The 20,273-nt window shown below is 41.0% G+C and overlaps 1 protein-coding gene across 1 annotated transcript in view; it reads left to right on the forward strand.

Annotated features, from left to right (window-relative positions):
* plxna1a (plexin A1a) overlaps positions 1–20,273 on the forward strand; it is a 275,583-nt gene that overhangs the window by 15,781 nt on the left and 239,529 nt on the right. Inside the window, exon 2 of the mRNA XM_073822714.1 lies at positions 8,455–8,637. Within this exon, the coding sequence (XP_073678815.1) occupies positions 8,455–8,637 (183 nt within the window). The remainder of the gene's footprint in view (positions 1–8,454; positions 8,638–20,273) is intronic.

Consider the following 20,273-nt stretch of genomic DNA (forward strand, 5'->3'; position numbering starts at 1 on the left):
AAGGGATGTGATATCAGATCTCAAATATATTGAAAAGTTTTCTTCGAGTCAGTTAATAGCAAGTAAATGAGATCCTGGAGCATATCTAGTCTTTCCTTTTCTTTGCCCGAATTGTCACATTATGATGGATTTAAAGGGATAGGTCACCCAAAAATGAAAATTCTGTCATTAACTACTTACCCCCATGTTGTTTCAAACCTGTAAGACCTTCGTTTATCTTGGGAACACAAATGAAAATATTTTTGATGAAATCCGAGAGCTTTTTGATGCAGAAAACAACACAACTAACACGTTTGACAGGCCCAAAAAGGTAGCAAGAACATCGTTAAAAAAAGTTCATGTGACATCAGTAATTAAATCTTAATTTTATGACACTACAAGAATGCTTTTTGTACAATAAAATAAAAATAAAATGAGATTTCGACAGACAGGATGACTTGGAATGTTTCAAAGACTGACATGGGAGAGAAGAAATTATTAAATGGTCATTATTTTTGTTTTCTCGTCACTTCATAAAATCAAGGTTGAACCTCAGATGTCACATGGACTATTTTAGCGATGTCCTTACTACCTTTCTGGGCCTTTAACATGGTACAATGTCAGTCATTTTGAAGGGTATTTTAATCTACACCCTAAATTCAAAATCAGCCCCGATCAGCAGTGCGCACTTCTCCTCCGCTTTCCGCTGATATTTTCCAGTGCCTCCATGCGGTGAACACCTGCTCGCACTCCATGACAGTCTCATGCAGACGGTATAAAGCCAAACAATAAAGATCACGAGTGCCTTTTTTAGTGCCAGACGAAGGGATGGAGTAAAAAAGAAATGGAGACTGAGAGAGTGAGAGTCCAGAGGTGATTAAAGGTGGAAGTGTAGACTGATATATTACTCTGCCTTACAGCCGTGCCACAGGGTACGAGCCCTAAACACCAAGAACACAGCACATACTAGACCGTGCATTATGGGTGTAAATGTGTGTATGAATATATGCTTCTGTGTAGACCATTTAGCATGTACACACTGTAAATATTTACAGGGAGTCAGGCAGGAAGAGGCATCAGGATACAAACTAAAACAGTCCTATAGAATGTAGAATCACACAATAGCATTTAATTTTTTTTTTTTTAAAGAAATGAATGCTTTAAATTGATCAAAAGTGACCGTAAAAACATTTTGTAATGTTTTAGAATTTTCTATTAATCAGAAATGCTAAAAGAAATTTTAGTTTTCACAAAACTATTAAGCAGCACAACTGTTTTCAACATTGCTAATAATAAGAAATGTTTCTTAAGCAGCAAATCAACATATTAAGACTGAAGACTGGAATAATAATGCTGAAAATTCAGCTTGGCAACACAGGAATAAAGTACACTTTTTAAAAATATTCAAATAAAAAGTAGCTATTTTAAATTATAATAATGTACATTATTAAATTTTTACTGTATTTTTGATCGAATAAATGCAGCCTTGGTTAGCATAAAGAGTTATTTAAAAATAAATCGTACTAACCCTGAGCTTCTGAATATCTTATGTTTTTTTTTTAACAACTCATAATAATTGAGAGGCTGGACAAGTGTAAAAAACACTCTTAAAAATAAAGGCTCCAAAAGGGTAATTTTGCAGTGATGCCATAAAAGAACCATTTAGTGAACAGTTCTTAGAAAATAACCATTTGAAGAACATTTTAAAAATCTAAAGAACCCTTTTCCATTATAAAGAACCTTTTCTGGATTTGAAAGGTTCTATGGATGTGCAAGGTTCTTCGTGGAACCATCAATGCCAATAAAGAACCTTTATTTTTAAGAGTGTAGTGAAGACCAAAAGATAAAAAAAAAATTCAAAATATAAAAAACATTTGTGACCATGGACCAAAAAAACAGCCATAAGAGTCAATTTTACAAAATTGAGAATGGTTTGTTGGGATAGGACAATATTTGAGATACTATTTGAAAATCTAGAATCTGAGGGTGCAAAAAAATCAAAATACTGAGAAAATCACCTTTAAATGTATATTGCTAATCAAAAATTTAATTTTGATATATTTACGGTAGGAAATTTACAAAATATCTTCCTGGAACTATCCTAATGATTTTTGGCATAAAAGAAAAAATTGTCATTTTGACCCATACAATGCGTTTTTGGCAATTAAATTGAGTTTGATTAACACAGTATGCGTTCACATAGAAAGAGCATTAGCATCTAGCTAAGACCTATGACCTCTGGTGTTGCTCTACCAGTTGAGCTACAGGAACGCCATATTATCTTCCTTAATCAAATGCTGGGATAGACCACCTACATAAAGACATTAAGTCCTACTAAAGGACTTTAGATTGGGGGTCAATAGGATTGCTCAGTGGAAGCCGCTTTATAAATAACACCATTATATAAAGCTGAACGACAGCACATGATGGCCATGCTAATATGACGTGTATTTTTAGATAAGCCTCGGATGCGTTTGGGAATCTGTGATGTTCTCCTGTCTAATGCTGTTAATGCCAGAGAGAGCGAGAGAGCGGCGGAGAGAGTGCCTGAATTCTGGCTCGCTTGAGCGCGAGCACCATTAAGACCCAATTAGAGAGCCTCCATTGGCTGTTTGGAGGAAACAAAGGGCAAACGGCTGAGCCGCTGCATTTCCACCGTCACCAATCAAAACAGGAGGCTGGCAGCCTGCCATCCCTCCACTCATCTCTCGCTCTCTCTCTTTCTCTTAGGCCATGCGTCCAGAGATTTTGGCAGCCTCTCTTTATCTTCATTTATGTGGTCCGCCATCTACAAACACATTTAAGGACAAGCGCGCACACACACACACGCATCAACACAAACACATTTAAGGACAATCGCGCACATACACACGCATAAAACAAACACGCGCACCTTGGTACATACCTGAGTGTACACAAATAAGGATTCATGCTGAACACAAATGAGCAGCTCTGTAGATGCTCGGCAGCGGTGAGTCTTAGGAAGAAGTGTTTTTTTTCTTTGCTGGTTTTGGGAGGTAATTTCTGTATTTTTGTTATATACTAGTGTAATACAATGTGTATGTTAATATAATATACATTTAGTTACATTATATATGTTTTAAGTATATACAGTTGAGGTCAAAAGCAACATGTTAATTATTTGACCAAAATAAGAGGGATCATACAAAATGCATGTTATTTTTTTATTTAGTACTGACCTGAATAAGATATTTCACATAAAAGACGTTTGCATATAAGAGGAAATAATAGCTGAATTTATTAACGGACTCCATTCAAAAGTTTACATACACTTGATTCTCTACACTGTGTTGTTACCTGAATGATCCACAGCTGTTTTTTTTGTTTAGTGATAGTTGTTCATGAGTCCCTTGTTTGTCCTGAACAGCTAAACTGTCCGCTGTTCTTCCGAAAAATCCTTCAGGTCCCACAAATTCTCTGGTTTTCCAGAATTTTTGTGTATTTGAACCCTTTCCAACAATGACTCAATGACAATGGTTTTGAGATCCATCTTTTCACATTAAGGACAACTGAGGGACTCATATGCAACTACAACAAGGTTCAAACGCTCACTGATGCTCTAGAAGGGGTGTAAACTTTTGAACAGAACGAAGATATGTACATTTATCTTATTTTGCCTAAATATCATATTTTTTTAATTTAGTACTGCCCTTCAGAAGATATGTACATGTTTCCCAGTAGGCAAAATAAATTACATTTACCCTGATCTTCAAATTCCAAAAGTTTTAAGTCTTAATGCATTGTGTGAGTTTGAGTCCTGAAACCTTTTCCTGGAAAAAAGAAAAGTGAGGACTGAGAACTTTGTATCTCTCCTGTGTATGTTCTCCCAAAATACCTGGTCTATCAGGTCTGTCTCTCTGGATCAGGCCTGCGGCATCTGTAAAACCTGCTGCCAGATTAACCCTTTGGGACATGTCTGTCTATCACATCCCCCTCTGTCAAGTCCTGCCTCCCTCATCGATCCCTAAGGCTATCATTGGACGGATGGAGAGAAAGCGAGCAGGAAAAGAAAGAGATGGACTGATAGAGGAGAGTTGGAGCATGTCTGCTGTGAGATCGATCAGATGGTGTAACGATAAGACATAAGGATTACAGCTGCTCTCTGGTGTATGTGTGTGTGTGTGTGTGTGTGTGTGTGTGTGTGTGTGAGAGCAAAGGTGAGTTAGCATCACATTCCTGTTTCCCACTGGTCTGCATTGGGTCACTAACTTGAAATCAGGACACTTTGAGGTTTGTGCTTAGTCATCGGCGATAGCGAATCAACCTTGCATTACTCAGAATTGTGGGTAGTTTCTATGCTTTGTATAACAGATTTTATTAGGTAATACATTTACACAACAGCCTCCTTGTCTTAAACCTTCCATGCTGTTGAGGGGTATTTTTAGACTAATAGACAGATTTTTTGCAACTTAGTTCACCCAAAACTGAACTTTCTGTTGATATTTACTCATCCTCATGTTGTTTCAAACCTGTATGGCTTACTTTTTTGTCTGAAAGTTAAATTTTTTGGGTAAACATCCTGGGCCTTCTCCATGTAATGAAAGCAAATGAGGGCTGATGCTGCTGTTAGGCTCCAAAATGACAGCCAGGTACCATAAAAACACCATAACTCATAATTCATAAGACTCGTGTGCTATTTTCAAAGTCTTCTGAAGTCATATGACAGTGTTTTGATGAAGACAGGTTGAAATGGAAGTCATTATTCACTGTAGGTATGACCTTTAGCTCTCTCTAGCATGTTCATAAGAGAAGTAATGAATCTGATGAGTGAATGAATAGTTTTTTTTTTATTTATCTAGTTCACAAAACCAACCTAAATGGGTCTTTCACAAATCAGACTGATCCAGTTGTTGAGTTCAATCCACTGACTCAGCGATTCAGCTGTACTGTAGCAGTCAGCCTCTCACTGGAGGGTAGTTTTATCTCGCGCTAGCAATAATTTCTGTCTGTTCCTCATAAAAACTATTGTATGACTTCAGGCCTGGAATAATGCACAAGTTGTATGAATCACTTTTATAATACCGTTATGGTGCCTTTTGGGGCTTGATAGCACCAGTCTTCATTCAGAAAGACAAGGATATTCTTCAAAGAAATCATGTTTTGTCTGTGTCTTTTTAAGGTCAACTTTTGAGTTTGAAATGTCCTCTTAAATTCCAAAATTTCGAAATAATGCAGCTGTAAGTAAGTCATTTTGAGTTTGGTTCTTAGCATGCGATTGATTGTTGGAGGAAAATGTCCAAATGTGCTGTGATTTATCATGTAGGGTCAGTTTGATCCTCAGTGGCAGTGGCACAGATGGATTCATTTAAGTTTTTGAGGTTCATACTCTCTGACTGGATTCTGCGGCATCTCCTTCCTGTCCAGCCTGTCAGAGGCATTTCGGCCCACTTCCATCTCAGCTGTCATCCCCTCACGTTCCATGGATATTGAAGATGACAGTCTCAGTCCGACCCAAGAAACTGTGGTCGCATGGTGTCTGTCTTTAACTTGTTAACATGTCCGCGTCTCTTAACGCTCTGCTCTGAAACTAGAGATTTATGGGAGAGATGAGATTTCTTCTTGGGTCAGGAGACCCGTCTCCTCCCTTCCCCTCCCACTGAAAACATTTTGCACTGGACACATTCCTCCGTCTTGTGGCCAGTCCACCTTGCGGCCTTCTTTAGTCATTGAATCCTTTCCTTTTGTCCTAAAATAATGTTGTAATTTGATAAAAAAATTTTTATCCCTCCTTAACTCAAATTACAACATTATTTTGTCTGCATGAGACATACTGCATGAGACATACTGTAGAACCGCTGATAGATATGCATCGTTGCCAGTCTCGGTCACTGGCTATGGGTGGCTGCCCTTTTATTTCTGCGGTTCTCAAATGGGATGTTGTATAGGAGGTATATGTATCTGCAATGTATGTGATTTCTAGGTTGATTGTGTGTTTAAATATGTTTGTTTAGTGATATACCCATATACCTATGTAGCATTTCCTCATGAATGAGGATGGATGGATGGACAGATACTGTAGATGGATGGATAGATAGATGAATAGAAGGGTCGACGGATGGATGGATAGATAGGTGGACAGATAGATATATAGATAGGTGGATGGTTGGGCAGATGGGTGATAGATAGGTGGAAGGATAGATAGATAAATAGGTGGACAGATGGACAGATAGATGGATAGATAAGTGGTCAGATGGATGGATAGATATAGGATGGATGGATGTGTAGATGATAGAAAGATGGATGGATGGATGGATAGATGGATAAATAGGTGGACAGACGGATGGATAGATGGGTGGATGAATGAACAGATAGACATGTAGACGGATAGACAGATAGATGGATTGATAGGTAGGTGGATGGATGGGTGGATAGGTAGGTGGACGGATGGATGGATAGATGGATAGAAAAGAGAACAGATGGATGTATAGATGGATAGAAAGGTGGATGGATGGATAAATAGGTGGACAGATGGACAGATAGATGGATAGATAGGTGGATGGATAGCTGGATAGATAGATGGATGGATGGACAATATATATGTGGATGAATCAATAGATAGACGTGGATGGATGGACAGATAAATGATAGGTAGGTGGATGGGTGGATAGATGGTTGGATAGATAGAAGAGGACGAATGCATGTAAAGATGGATAGAAAGGTGTATGGATGGACGATAGATGGATAAATAGGTTTACAGATGACAGATGAATAGATAGGTAGGTGGATGGATGGATAGATGATAGATAGGTGGACGGATAGATGGATACATAGGTGGATAAATGAACGGATAGACATGTAGATGGATGGACAGATAGATAGATGGGTAGGTGGATGGATGGATAGATAGGTGGATGGATGAACAGATAGATAGATAGATTGGTGGACAGATGGATGGATGAATGGATAGATACTGTAGGTGGACAGATGGATGGATGATAGATAAGTGGCCAGATGGATAGAAAGGTGGACGGATGAACGGATAGATGGATAGAAAGTAGGACAGATGAACGAATAGATGGATAGAAAGGTGGATGGATGTACAGATAGATGGATAGATAGGTGGACGGATGGATAGATAGATAGGTGGATGGATAGATAAGTGGTGGATAGATAGATGGTAGATAAGTGGATGAATGAAAAGACAGATGATAGGTGTATCAACAGAATAGATAGACAGATGAATGTTAGATAGATAGATGGATACATGGATGGATAGATGGATTATTAGATGAATAGATAGATAGATCACCTTTGTTAAATTTCTTTAAATTGCAATTCAGTAAATTCCCCGTCCTGTCATTTTAAGTTTAACTTGCTGTGACATTTCAGTTCTTTAATTCAGAATTTTGCACATCCCTGACTCACCGGGGGCATTGCAGTTATCCAGGCTGGATTCATCCACTCGGCACACGCCATTAGGCGTAGTTTGTCCCTACGACCTTGTCTTTGCCAGCACTTTCCGAGCTTTGCTAACGCAAGTGGTATTTCCAGCATCATTGGTTGGCTTGCATTAACCGCCATTACCAGCATCATTAACTCTGCCAACATAATGTTTCCTCATCTAACTGAGAATAACACCTAGTGGCAATAACTGCGAACGGTGAGCAACAAACGTTTTCTCTCTGGAGATTAGTCCTGCTCGCACCTGAGTGCAGGCCGACTGTAATTACAGTAGGTGCATGGTGGGTCGGTGTAACCCAGACGCTCGCTAACCTTAGGGATGCACTTGGTCTGTTTGTCCAATCCCCTTCTGTTCGTTCTATTTCCAGAGCAAATCCCGACATCCCCCAGGGGTTTAGGAAAGGACGTGCTCTCTTGTGTTGTAGGGCACAGCGCTGGTCCGCTACAGTGTTTGCGAGCCTGAATATCCTTCCCGCTGCCTGGAACGGGTCATCCTTGGCAGCAATGGCACCCCTCGCTGGGTGAAGAATGAGGGGCACCGTTGGGCAGCAATGCGGGGCAGTGGGGGTCATGGCCACTTTTGTCTCTGCTAATGAGCCCAGTCTGTCGGCCAGAGCGGGGAGGACGTCTCCCGGGACACTTTGTGCATTGTGCGGTCGACTTTTGTTTGGGACGATTAGGGATCGTGTGTACATTTGAATTGCATGCGACATTTGGTGTTGGCCATGTCCGTGTTAGCAGTTTTTTTCTGCACAAAGGAGTAAAAAGCAGAGAATGATTTTCCCTCAGGTTCTCTATATTTTCTGACCGTTCTTCGAGCGGCATAAGCACAGGGACTCATCCTGCGAGATATCTATACCAGTGTGGGCCTCTGGCTGATTCATTAGCACAGAAAATACAGTATATGGCATTTAATGACCCAAAGGAATATCGAGCAATGGATTGGTATTGAAGAAGATTAAGACGAGTGAAAATGCCATATCGGCCTCCGTTGCACTAACTCCCACTCAGTAACTACTCTAATAACTCTGCCTTTTTTATCTCTCTCCACAGCCTTTGCAAATAGATGACAACTTTTGTGGCCAGGACTTCAACCAGCCTCTAGGGGGCACCACTACGATCGAGGGGATTCCATTATTCCTGGACAAAGATGACGGGATGACGTCGGTGGCGGCATATGATTATCGCGGCCACACCGTAGCCTTTACCGGCACCCGTAGCGGCAGGATGAAGAAGGTGAGTCGCATGCTTCATTTTTGGTTGTGGTAAAGCGATTGTTCGTGTTAATTTGAGGTTGGATGTGGAAGATCATAAAGGTTTTTACATTTTTAGAAATCTATGTTTTAGTATTCTGATAGCCAAACACATTTGCTCTCAAGAGCCACATGCACACACATTTCTACACAAATGTGCTTGTGCTGAAGTATGCAGTAATCCTGTCTCAGTCCTTGTGTATGACCCCGGCGTGATGTCTAAACCGCTGGCTGGATATAGGCTGTACGCGGGGGTGGTGAGGGGAGATCAGCGGATGTCGAGTGATATCCCTTCATCGGAATCGCATTTCTCCTCCGTCTTGCTCTTCCTGTAGCGGCCCCCGAGCCGGACGGCACTGCCTGTGTCATTAGACAGAAATCAATGGCCCGTGTGCAAATACAGTGTGTGTGTCTAGGTTCCTAATAAGGTGAAGGCTAGAAAGGTGTATGTACATATGTTAATGTTATGCATCAGTTAATTAAGTACCAATCATGTGCATGTCTCACCAACTTCCAGTTCCGGCCTCTTTCACTGTTCAACCATCTCAGCCAATCTAGTTCTTTTTCAGAGCCGTAGCCAAATATGTCTCTCAAGAGGCGAGCTGTACGAGATGGACCAGCTCTGGATCTTGGGTGTGCGTTGGTGCCGGCGGTGCTGTTTTATTGCTATTCATTTACCGCTAAAGTGTGGGTCTGGCCCTAATGAAATGTAAAGCTGTAGTCTATTGACGTGGGCTCATTGTAATTCCTCTAGTCTTCCAGTTGCTGCAAGGCCTTATTGATTCATCTGTATGAATATATAATCAGGGGCCTAAATCTTAGTGGCTGCAGACAGCTGTACGAGTGTGTGTGTGTGTGTGTGTGTTAATGTTTGTGAAGCAAAGACCTATGACTGGCTGTGAGAAGTGATGTTTTCAAGTTTTTTCCCTTACTTTCTTAATCATTATTTTTGACTCATCAGGTGTCATTTATGTATGCTGTATGCTTAAATAATAAATAATGTTAATTTTCTTGCCTTCCTTCTAACATTTGTTGTATCTATTGTTCAGTCTTTCTGTCTGTCATTTGTTTTGTCTGTGGTTTATTTTGTCTGTTATTCGTTCTGTCTATTGTTTGTTCTATCATCCATTCTATCTATTGTTCGATTTATCAATTGTCTATCATTCTGTCTATCTATCGTTCGATCATTCGTTAGTTAGATTAATTGTTCAATTGTTTGTTTGTTCGATCAATCGTTCTATCTAACGTTTGTTCGTTTAACTGTCTGTCTATCTGTCTATTGTTCGATCGTTTGTTCGTTCGTTCGATCAATTGGTAGAGGGTTTGTTCGTTCGATCAATCATTCTATCTAACGTTTGTTCGTTCGACCATTCTATTTATCATTTGTTTGACCGTTCTATTGTTCTATTGTTTGTTCTATCGTTCTATCTATCTATCTATCGTTCTATCGATCTGTCTTTCTATCTGTTGTTCTGTCATTCTATTTTTCTACCAATGTATCTATTATCATTCCTTCATTCTCTTTGTTCTTTGTCTGTTCGATGTGTCGTTCATTCGATATATCTTTCATCAATGTTTTGTTCTATTGTTTGTTCTACCTAGTGTTTGTTTGTTTAATCTGTCGTTTGTTTGATCTATCCTTAGTTCATTTACTCGTTCTATCTTATGTTCTGTTGTTTGTTCTGTCTATTGTTCTGTTTTTCATTTGGTCTAGATGGAACACTAAGAAATTTTGTATTTTCATGTTTTAAGTAAAATGCTCGTTTTTTTTTTAAATAAATAAATAATTTCATTTGCCTAGGATGCATAAAATTGATCAAAAATGATAAGTCAAGGAGTTCTTGTTGAGTGTGTGTGAAAGAGGTTTATTATTTATTATGCGGATGCATTATGTAGAGTGACTTTCTGAAGGCTGTTAGATTTATACATGTGCATATGTGTTTATGAAATGTATTGTGTGACCCCGCTAAGAAATTTGTCTCCTGTGGGGCCGGAGCACAGTAGGTCAATGTCTGTGATTTGATAGAATCCACTATTGGGGTTCACAGGAGTGAAAATCTACATAAAAAATCCTCAGTTCATAAATATGCCGGGCTTCTTGACATCACATCTACCCCCAACCTCAAGCCTCAGCTTGACGGGCTCTCAATTGAAGACAGTTTGTTCGCAAACCATGAATCTGAGCTCTATATACCTGCATGCACTGGCAGAGCTAACATGCTAACCGGCATGTGGTCATTTCCCAGCGCCTTTCCAGTTGTGAGCTTGGGACTCAAGCGGCGACTTGCCAATTAAAGTGCTTGTGAATAACCAGTCAGTCGCGTTCATGTAATGTCCACCTACCCGCCTCTGCAGGTCCCATCCGAGAGAAGATCTCCCTTGGAGATGTTAAATGCTAGTGGCTACAGGTCACTTATCATTTAGCACGTTAGCGTGGCTAATTAGCATGTTAGCGCAGCCACACGTGTACCCCCTCCACTTCTGAAATGTCACTTTAATTAAGAAGCATGATCTGATTTGAGCTAATTTGCCGAGCGAATGGTAATTACAGATAACATTTGGAAGCAATGAGCAAGAAGGAAGGCTTGTGGGGTGGTTGGGGGGGATGCGTTTTCACGGCAGGAAGTGATTTCTCCTTGTGGAAATCTCGCCTGATTGAGAGCGATTAATGATTGACAACATCTTGTAGTCCTCGGCGGGAAAGACGGAAGCCATGATTGGTGGCAGTGATTAGGGAGCGAGCTGCAAAGAACGTCCTCAGAAGTTCGTTGCATGGCCAGTCGCTCCGAGGGGTGTTGTGAAGTGTCACGCCTATGAGGGACAAATCAGAGAAAGACGGACTGTAGCATGTCGTAATTGTGGTTTTTCTTCTGTGGTGACTTTTCTTAGCATCTCACATTCTCATTGTCAAAGTGAAGCTGTATCTGTGCCAGTACACAATTGCTGTTCATTTTATTCTCTTTCTCACACACAGACAAAATAAATGTCACATCCAGCTCTTCTTCAATGGCGGGCACTGTGCCCGTGTTGCTGTCTCAATCTGTATCAATCCAGTGTTCCTGTTCAGGCACAAGTAAAAGATCCTCTTGATCATTTCGTTACTCTGTCTGTTTCTTCCTCAATCTCCTGACTGAATCCTAAAACCCAGTCCTAAATAAGAAATTTTCTATATTTACAGTTGAGGTCAAAAGTTTACATCCCCTTTCAGAATCTGCAAGATTAATTATTTTACTAAAATAAGAGGGATAATACCAAATGCATGTTGTTTTTTATTTAGTACTGACCTGAATAAGATATTTTAAATGAAAGACGTTTACATATAGGCCACAAGAAAAAAAATTGTTAAATTTATAAAAATGACTAAAATTATTAAAAGTTTACATCCCCTTGATTCTCAATACTGTGTTCTTACCTGAATGATCCACAGCTGTTTTTTTGTTTAGTGATAGTTGTTCATGAGTCCCTTGTTTGTCCTGAACAGTTAAACTGCAAGCTGTTCTTCAGAAAAGTCCTTCAGGTCCCACAAATTCTTTGGTTTTCCAGCATTTTTGTGCATTTGAACTCTTTCCAACAATGACTGTATGATTTTGAGATCCATCTTTTCACACTGAGGACAACTGAGGGACTCATATGCAATTATATTATCAAACTCTCCGTGATGCTCCAGAAGGAAAAACGATGCATTAAGAGCCGAGGGGTGTAAACTTTTGAACAGAATGGAGATGGGTATATTTTTCTTATTTTGCCTAAATATTGTATTTTTTCATTTAGTACTGCCCTTTAGAGGCTACAGAAGATAGTTACATGTTTCACAGAATACAAAATAAGTTCAATTTACAGTCATTGTTGGAAAGGGTTCAAATACACAAAAATGCTGCAAAACCAAAGAATTTGTGGGACCTGAAGGATTTTTTTGAAGGACAGCGATCAGTTTAACTGTTCAGGACAAACAAGGGACTCGTGAACTACTATCACTTAACAAAAAAAAAAACAGCTGTGGATCATTCAGGTAACAACACAGTATTAAAAATCAAGGGGACTATTATTTTCTTTTGTGGACTATATGTAAACATATTTTATGTGAAATATCTTATTTAGGTCAGTACTAAATAAACAATACCATGCATTGTGTATGATCCCTTTTATATAAATTAACATTTAGCAGATTCTGAAAGGGGGGTGTAAACCTTTGACCTCAACTGTATTCATTTTAAATTGATAGCTCACCAAATAAATGAAAATTGTCATTAATTACTTACCCTCATGTTGTTCCAAACCCGGAAGACCTTAATTTGGGATTGTTTTTACTTATTTGTGTGTGCTAGGCATTATTATTCTTGTCAGAGCATTGTGTCATTAGCTTAGCAACATGCTAAGGCTACTCTAACAGAGTCCATTGTACGTCGAGTCTCCAGTGTGCTTCAAGTGCTATTTGTGTCACATGTGGAGTTATATAGAGTATTATGAGGTTCAAATTCAGTTAACATGCCACCTTAGAAGGCAGCTGCCTATCTAGGGAGAAGGTAGCAAGGGAGTTTGCTATTTCTCTACATGCCATTTTAAGCGCTGGCAGATGGGTTTGATTGAAAGAGCCCCTGGCTATGAAGCTCATTGGACATCTGTGAGGAAAGCGCACTTTTAACCAGGTGCTTGCAGGTTTTTTTTCCCCCAAAGTCCTGACTTTGCTTAGAAGTGCCCTTGAGTAGCATTTAACCTACGAGTCCGGGGGGAAAATCTGGCTCTAAAATTAGCCCATAATGGATGGCGATTGTATATAAACCTGTTCGGGCTATTACAAAACGAAACAAATGCCAATAAGCTATCATCATACGAGCAAAGGACGCTGTGTTAGCGTAAAAGTTTATACACCCTCCAAACAGCTTGTGTTTATGTGCTTTGAACTTCCGTAAAGCGAATGACGGTAATGCCGGGTATTCTCTCATTTTCTGCCTCATTTGTTTAATGCTGCGATGAGGTGGCCTGTGTTCCTTTGACAGCTGTGGAAATCCAGGATGCAGATACGACTCCATCCCGCAGCAATGGACACTGTCGAGTGGAACAGTGGGACGCTGATGTGAGAAGAGCTACGGACAGTGTGTGTGTGTGTCTGATAGTTACCAGATGCCAACAGAGGATGTGACCAGCTACATTCCTGGGATACTGTTTGCCAGCTTTCGCCACAGCTGTGTCCAGTGCAACTGTGCACAACCTCACCTGATGCCAGGGAAAGGACAGCTGCCCGCCCAACGGCATCTGTGGCCGCCCCTGACGTCATCGCCGTTGTCTGACAACTGCGGACACGCCTCCATCCTCCACCCGCAGCGAAGGGCCAAAGCAGCTGCTCGGTTCCCTTCCTCTCATTGGCGCCATCTGTCCGTTCGTCACAACAGACACGGCACTCACTGTGGTCAGTCACACATATTAACACTGAACTCTCGATCCCTGCAGTTTGCCCTCATGCACATGCCACGCTTGTAAGGGCCGTACACCCGGAGTGTCCCGCCAGAACATTTTCAGAGGGTCCATCAATCATGTTGAACGTCTAAGTTCGGTCTGGACAGGTGATCGATGAAAAGATGAGGTTTGTACTTACAGTATGTGGACACGTTTGAAGATTTTTGGCTGGTAACTCTTCACTTGAATAAATAAAAATTAGTGATAATTCCTAAGCCACTATTAGCATTATTTTTTATATATTTTTCACACTGCTTACATTTTCTACTGACAATACATTTTTAAATAAAACTTGTGAATTTTTTTTAAATAAAAAATTGTGATTTAATTTGTTAACATTAGTTTTTTAAAGTAGTCATTAAGTTAATAATGGTTAATGTTCATTTCTACATATACAAATGCATTTTTGATATTACAAATTGCATAAATATTTCATATTGATAATTTGTATACACTTTATGCATAATTGTATTATGGGTACTTATTTAAAGAGGATAATGGATTATGACATAACATTTTAATGCATAACATGATTTAATGTTTTAAGGTGCAGAAAAGGATGTTGACCCAAATAGGGTTTTTTAAAATTGCTCTTTTATACTATTTCAACTCGTATAAAAAAATTACCAAGGAAGCTGACATGGCATTAAAACCTACCAACCTAACCAACAAAAAAAAACATAAACTATTCAAAATGTATTGTAACTATTTCCAAAAACATTCTAAAAACATAATTCTAAGATGCATTATAAAACATTGTGAATGTTGTAAAATGCCTATTGAATACATTTACAATGCATCTTGTTTATAAGCTTCAAGTGAAGTGTCACCAATAAGGGTTGAAAATTTGTATTTTGCCATATCTGTGAATCAGCGGTGGGTGCTGTGGAAGCTGTGTGCTTATTCTGGCAAGTTCTTGAAGCCCAGATCACAGAATGACTGGATGAAGCTCTGTCTGCGAGGAGGTCTTGGTGTTCAGGCTGCCAAAGCCTTTGTCACCAGGGCAGCTCTCCCTTGGGCTCCGTTGTTGTGGAAACTGAGTGTGTCATGCATCTCATCTGCATATGTGGGGTGCCTGCCATCTCTTCCGTCTCTCTCTCTCTCTGTTTATGGAAGCACCTCACGCAAGTGTCCTGCCAGCCCTCCAGAATTCTAATGCGCTCCCCTGTTTGTTACGTTTCATGATCAGAGGCGATACGTTTGGCCCCTCCGGGACCTCCTTTCAAGCGCTGTCTCGAAGATGACACTTGGTAGGAAAGTTCTTCCTTGTAACTTTAAAGATAATGACTTCTTAATGCTGCCAGGCCCTTATTTTCTCCACAGACTTTCTGCAAGTGATTATGGGAAAGAACAATGATCTTGTCTGCCACCTTTTTGTCAAGCTCAGTGGAGTTCCTCACATCGTTCAATGCCTAAAGATTGAAATGTCACGACGTATGTGCACGCAGATGTTTTTTCACTCGAGCGGAAATCCTTTCATCACGCAACCGCACCGCACTAGCGTATTTCTGTAAGATAACACCATATAGACCCTGAATGTATGCCCGAAGGCAAGAAAGAACATAGCGCCTCTATTCCCCGCCGTTTCCACAGGAGGAAATCTGTCCACCCAAGAAAAACAACTGAATCAGGAGACACTGGATAGTAGCTTTCCCATGACTGCTGGCCAGGCACGGCATCATGAATGAGAGTCTATCTCTGCAGGTTTATTCTTCTTTTAAGTGGCCACCATCATGTCACAAGGCCCACGGTGGCTAATCTGCGGCTTCTGGTATGAGATTAGGTCCTTTGAAGCTTCATTAAGGTTGAGATCTGCAGGGAGGGATAGTTAGCCACCCTGAAGAAGCATGTCTCTTTGGAAATAAATGTAGTCAGTTATTCACTCTAATGTTCCAAACTACTATGATTTTCTTGATTTCATGGAATGTTCAAGGCCTAGAAAGGTTGTAAGGACATTGATAAAATAGTCCATGTGACATCAGTGGTTCAGCCTTAATTTTTATCAAGTTACGAAAATACTTTTTGTGTGCAAATAAAACAAAAATAGTGCTGGCTGCGAATGCACATGCATGCGTCATACTCTTGTGAACGCGCGTTGAAGACTGACATGGAGAAAAATTGTTGAATAAAGTCGTTTTTGTTTTCTTTGTGCACAAAAAGTATTTTTGTAGCTTCATAACGTTAAGGATGAACCTCCGATGTCACATGGACTATTTTAACAACGTCCTACCTTTCTTGGCCTTGAATGTGTCAGTTCAATTGCTGTCTGTGCAGGGTCAGAAAGATCTGGGATTTCATCAAGAATATCTTTTGATCTTACGGGTTTGGAATGACATGAGGGTGAGTAATTAATACCAGAATTTTCATTTTGGGGTGAACTATCCCTTTAAGACTCATGTTTTTATACAAATCAAACTGTCGCCAACTCGTAAAACAGTTACTTTTTCTCATGAAATCAGGCTGGGTTCCTGAATTTCAAGTCGGAGCCTCTCGAATTGCAAGATGCTTTCGAGTTGAGTTTATCATATCAAAGACCTCAGTCTCTTGCGACCTCCATGGCTTGGTTTCTCTTGAAGCCCTTGAGATGCTAATCATTGCACTGTAAAGGAGAGCGGGCCGTTCCGGCCTCAGACAGGCTATTGGGGGCCTCAGCACTTCCAGACATAGTGATTATCAAGTAGGCATCAAGTCCCTCGAGAGGCCCCTGCAATCAGGACGGAGAGGCCCTTTGACATGAACCCACACACACTCATGCGCTCACTTACACGCACAACACACCTGCTGCCCGGACTCATATGCATGCTCACTAGCCACTCGCAATCTTGAATTAGGAGCTCTCGGTGTGTAAGAGTGAGCCTTTCCATTTGAGTTTCAAAGTCAGAGGGGTGAAGAGGGAGTGGACACACACACGCTCATAGTCACACACTTACATTTGGTTTCAACAGAATTGTAAGTCTGTCATAAAAGGAAGCCTGGGGATATTGAGGCCACATCTGTAAAGCGAACCAGTCTTTCATTTGAATTTTTCCTCAGCTGAGTGATTTAAAATTCCTTCTTAAAACTGTGAGAACGACAACACAAGAGGGAAGGACAAAGAGAGGGAAAATCAGGGATTGCTCCATCTGTAGACCCTCCCCGTGCCAGCATTCATTATGTCTTCATTGGTGCAAGATCACCGCGCATGATATCAGGATGTCCCTCTCAATGCTTTGGACGACAGCCTCCTCCCTCTACACAAGCCCCTGTCTTTCTCCGACCCTTTCAGCCCATTGTTGAGGAACGATCCCGGCTGTGGAGAGCCATGCGACTGGAGTGTAATCTCTCCGTGTGGAGCGTACATGCAAGTGGTCCTGCTCTTTCATGGTCAGGCGTCCCTGTAATTAAAGTATACCGACTTGGCATGCATCCCGACAGGCTTTAGCGCTGCGTGTTTGTGTTTCTCTGTGTGTGTGTGGCTCATCCACGTTATCTGGCACCATCCTCCTCTTCATCTCGGCTCCCTCCCATGTGGGCCACCCTGATCTTCTGTGGCAGGCTGTGGTGTTTGTATGACTTGCTCGCTGGCTCCAAGCCCCGGAGAAAGTGTGGCTGGGGCCCACATTGGCCTTCTGTGGCCTTGCATATGTGTGGAGCAAAAGGGATTGATAGAGGAAAAGGAAGTGCTCTGTTCTGGGAGATCCTCATTGGCTAGGAAAAAGACACGTCTTCCCATGTCACTTTTGAACCGCTAAACCTCTACACTACCTTGTAATTCACCAACCCAACTAGTGGTCATGGTTAGGTACTTTCTCCCATATTTCTTGGGCCCTTTTTTTTTTAAGTTAAAATAATAACTATGGTGTCCATTTGTGAGAGACATATTTGATTCCTTTTGACAGCCATTACAACAACTCAGGTGACCTCTTTATGTCTGTTCATATGCAAGCATGTGTTTATATTAAGGTTAGCTGTTGGTTAAGGTCTGTCCGTGGGCCATTGAGCTGTTTTAAAATAAAGAGGCCCTAGTCTGAGTTGGTGACCATCTGAGCAGAGCTTGAGATGTTTTGCCTTTGATATCACACAGGGACCCTTTGTGCTCTAAAACGAGCAAGGTCAAAAGCAGGCCAAAGCTGACGGGGTTTTTTGTGCATGTGTGAGACCATGTGAAATTATAATATGCAACACTTAGATCACATCCCTCCCTGTAAACAGTGAACACCCTTCTCTCATTTTTCCACAGGCCTCTCTGTAGTCGATCAGGGTTCAGCTCAGTCTCCTTCCTAACATGATCATAAACAATATCCCCTCCATCTTCATTCCAATCACACGGAGTCATGCAGTCTTTCCATTAATCAGCCCTCAGGGTTGGTGTGGGGGGAGGCTGGCTCTTTGGGGAACATTTGGATCCTTAACTCTTTCGCTCAGTTCCAACACGGATTACAGAACATTCATCACAACAAAGTGAATATTGTGAGCGTTGAGCTCTGGACATCTCAGATGACAGGAGTTATGCAGAGACCACCACGCACACACACATGCAGGCGTGCACAAGGGCAGGGCGTGACTGAGTGTGATGAAGTTTCATTACATTAAATGTCATCTTTACGTAACCCCATGCCACTGAGTTAATCACTTTAGTTTATTTTCAGCCCCCGAGCGGGTTCAGGCCTGCGCTCGGATTCATCCGGTGTAACGCTAGTACTCAATTGTCTTAAGAGGTGGGTGATTCTCTTGTTGATGTGTTGACTTTTTGACCCCCAGTGGTCGTGACCCTGGCTGTCTGCGCTTTCCTTGATGATAATTGAGCTTATCCATGGGACTTGCGTCTAGGGTTCACGCAATGCTCTTGTTAAAGATGTATGTGATACTTTAGCTTTAAAATGGCCATTTTACAGATGTGTTCTAGTATTTTCATTATCTATCTTTTTACATATGCTAAGATATCGAACATCATGTATATCCTCTGCACAGTCTTGCTTTATCAAAAATCGAGAGGCAGCTCTGAGGTTTCTCTGACATTGACACTTGCTCTTTATCCTTCCTCCACTTCTTCTTTGAAGACTCGATTGTTCAGAGTGCACTCAGGGAGCCGTCTAGCATTAGTTTTCCTTTGATGAAAACAGCACAGAGGGGTTAATCCAGCAGATTAAAGCAGATTTCCTTGCACTGGAAATGAATAGATAACAGTTTGAGCTCTGATACATTTGAAAAGAGGGATTAAATGCTTCGTTTAAAGTCTGTAAGATACATCGGGAGGTTAATTGTTTCCCCAGTAACATATTTATCCCTCCATTTGTTAGCACAATTGGGATGAATCATCAAATTACTTTTTATCCTATGTGCTCATTTCATTGTTTTTTTTTAGAAACAAAGATTGAAGTTATTGACCAAAGGCCTATTGTGCCAATATTGGATTTGAGTCTGTTATCTTAGCCACTTAGTCTGACAAATAAACCTTTTCGATTATGTTAAAGCTTTGCCCATCAAATAGGCCTGACGTGGAATTTCAGCCCTATCCCAAATGCCAAATGTTTCATTTGGCATTTGTGTACTCGCTTTTTTATTTTACTTGTCCAAACTTGGGCTTAGAGGGCCACTGTCCTAATTTAGCTCCAACTTTCCCCGACACACCTGCCTGGAAATTTCTTGTATGAGTTTGGAGACCCCTGCTTTAGGGTGTCCCATTTTGTCATTTTTGTCATTCAGAAAAGTACTCATTGTGCGCCCCTCGATGAACTCTTTTTAGAAGCATAGATTGGTTGTTGACTTCACAGTTCACTCCAGGGCTGAGGGCAATCTATGCTTCTAAAGTGGGGCACTCATGGCCTAATGGTTAGAGAGTTGGACTTGTAAACCAAAGGTCTTGGGTTCGAGTGTCGGTACCGGCAGGAATTGTGGAGGGAGTGGGGGGAATAAATGTACAGTGCTCTCTTCCACCCTCGATACCATGGCCAAGTTGTCCTTAAGCAAGGCATTGAACCCCCAGCTGCTCCCCGGGCACATCCTTTCCTTTCCAAACTTCTTTGGTTTTTCCCCACACTTTCTTGTTCACTTGGTCAGGTATGTTTTGTTTTCTCTTGCACACTCACTCCTGTCATTTCTCATTCTCCTCCTCCACCTCTCTCTCTTTTTCCCCCTCGCACTTCATTACAAGCCGTTAATTTATTTGGCTCTATTGACCTCTGT

The sequence above is a fragment of the Garra rufa genome, chromosome 18 (genome assembly GCF_049309525.1).
Source record: "Garra rufa chromosome 18, GarRuf1.0, whole genome shotgun sequence".
Taxonomy (NCBI): domain Eukaryota; kingdom Metazoa; phylum Chordata; class Actinopteri; order Cypriniformes; family Cyprinidae; genus Garra; species Garra rufa.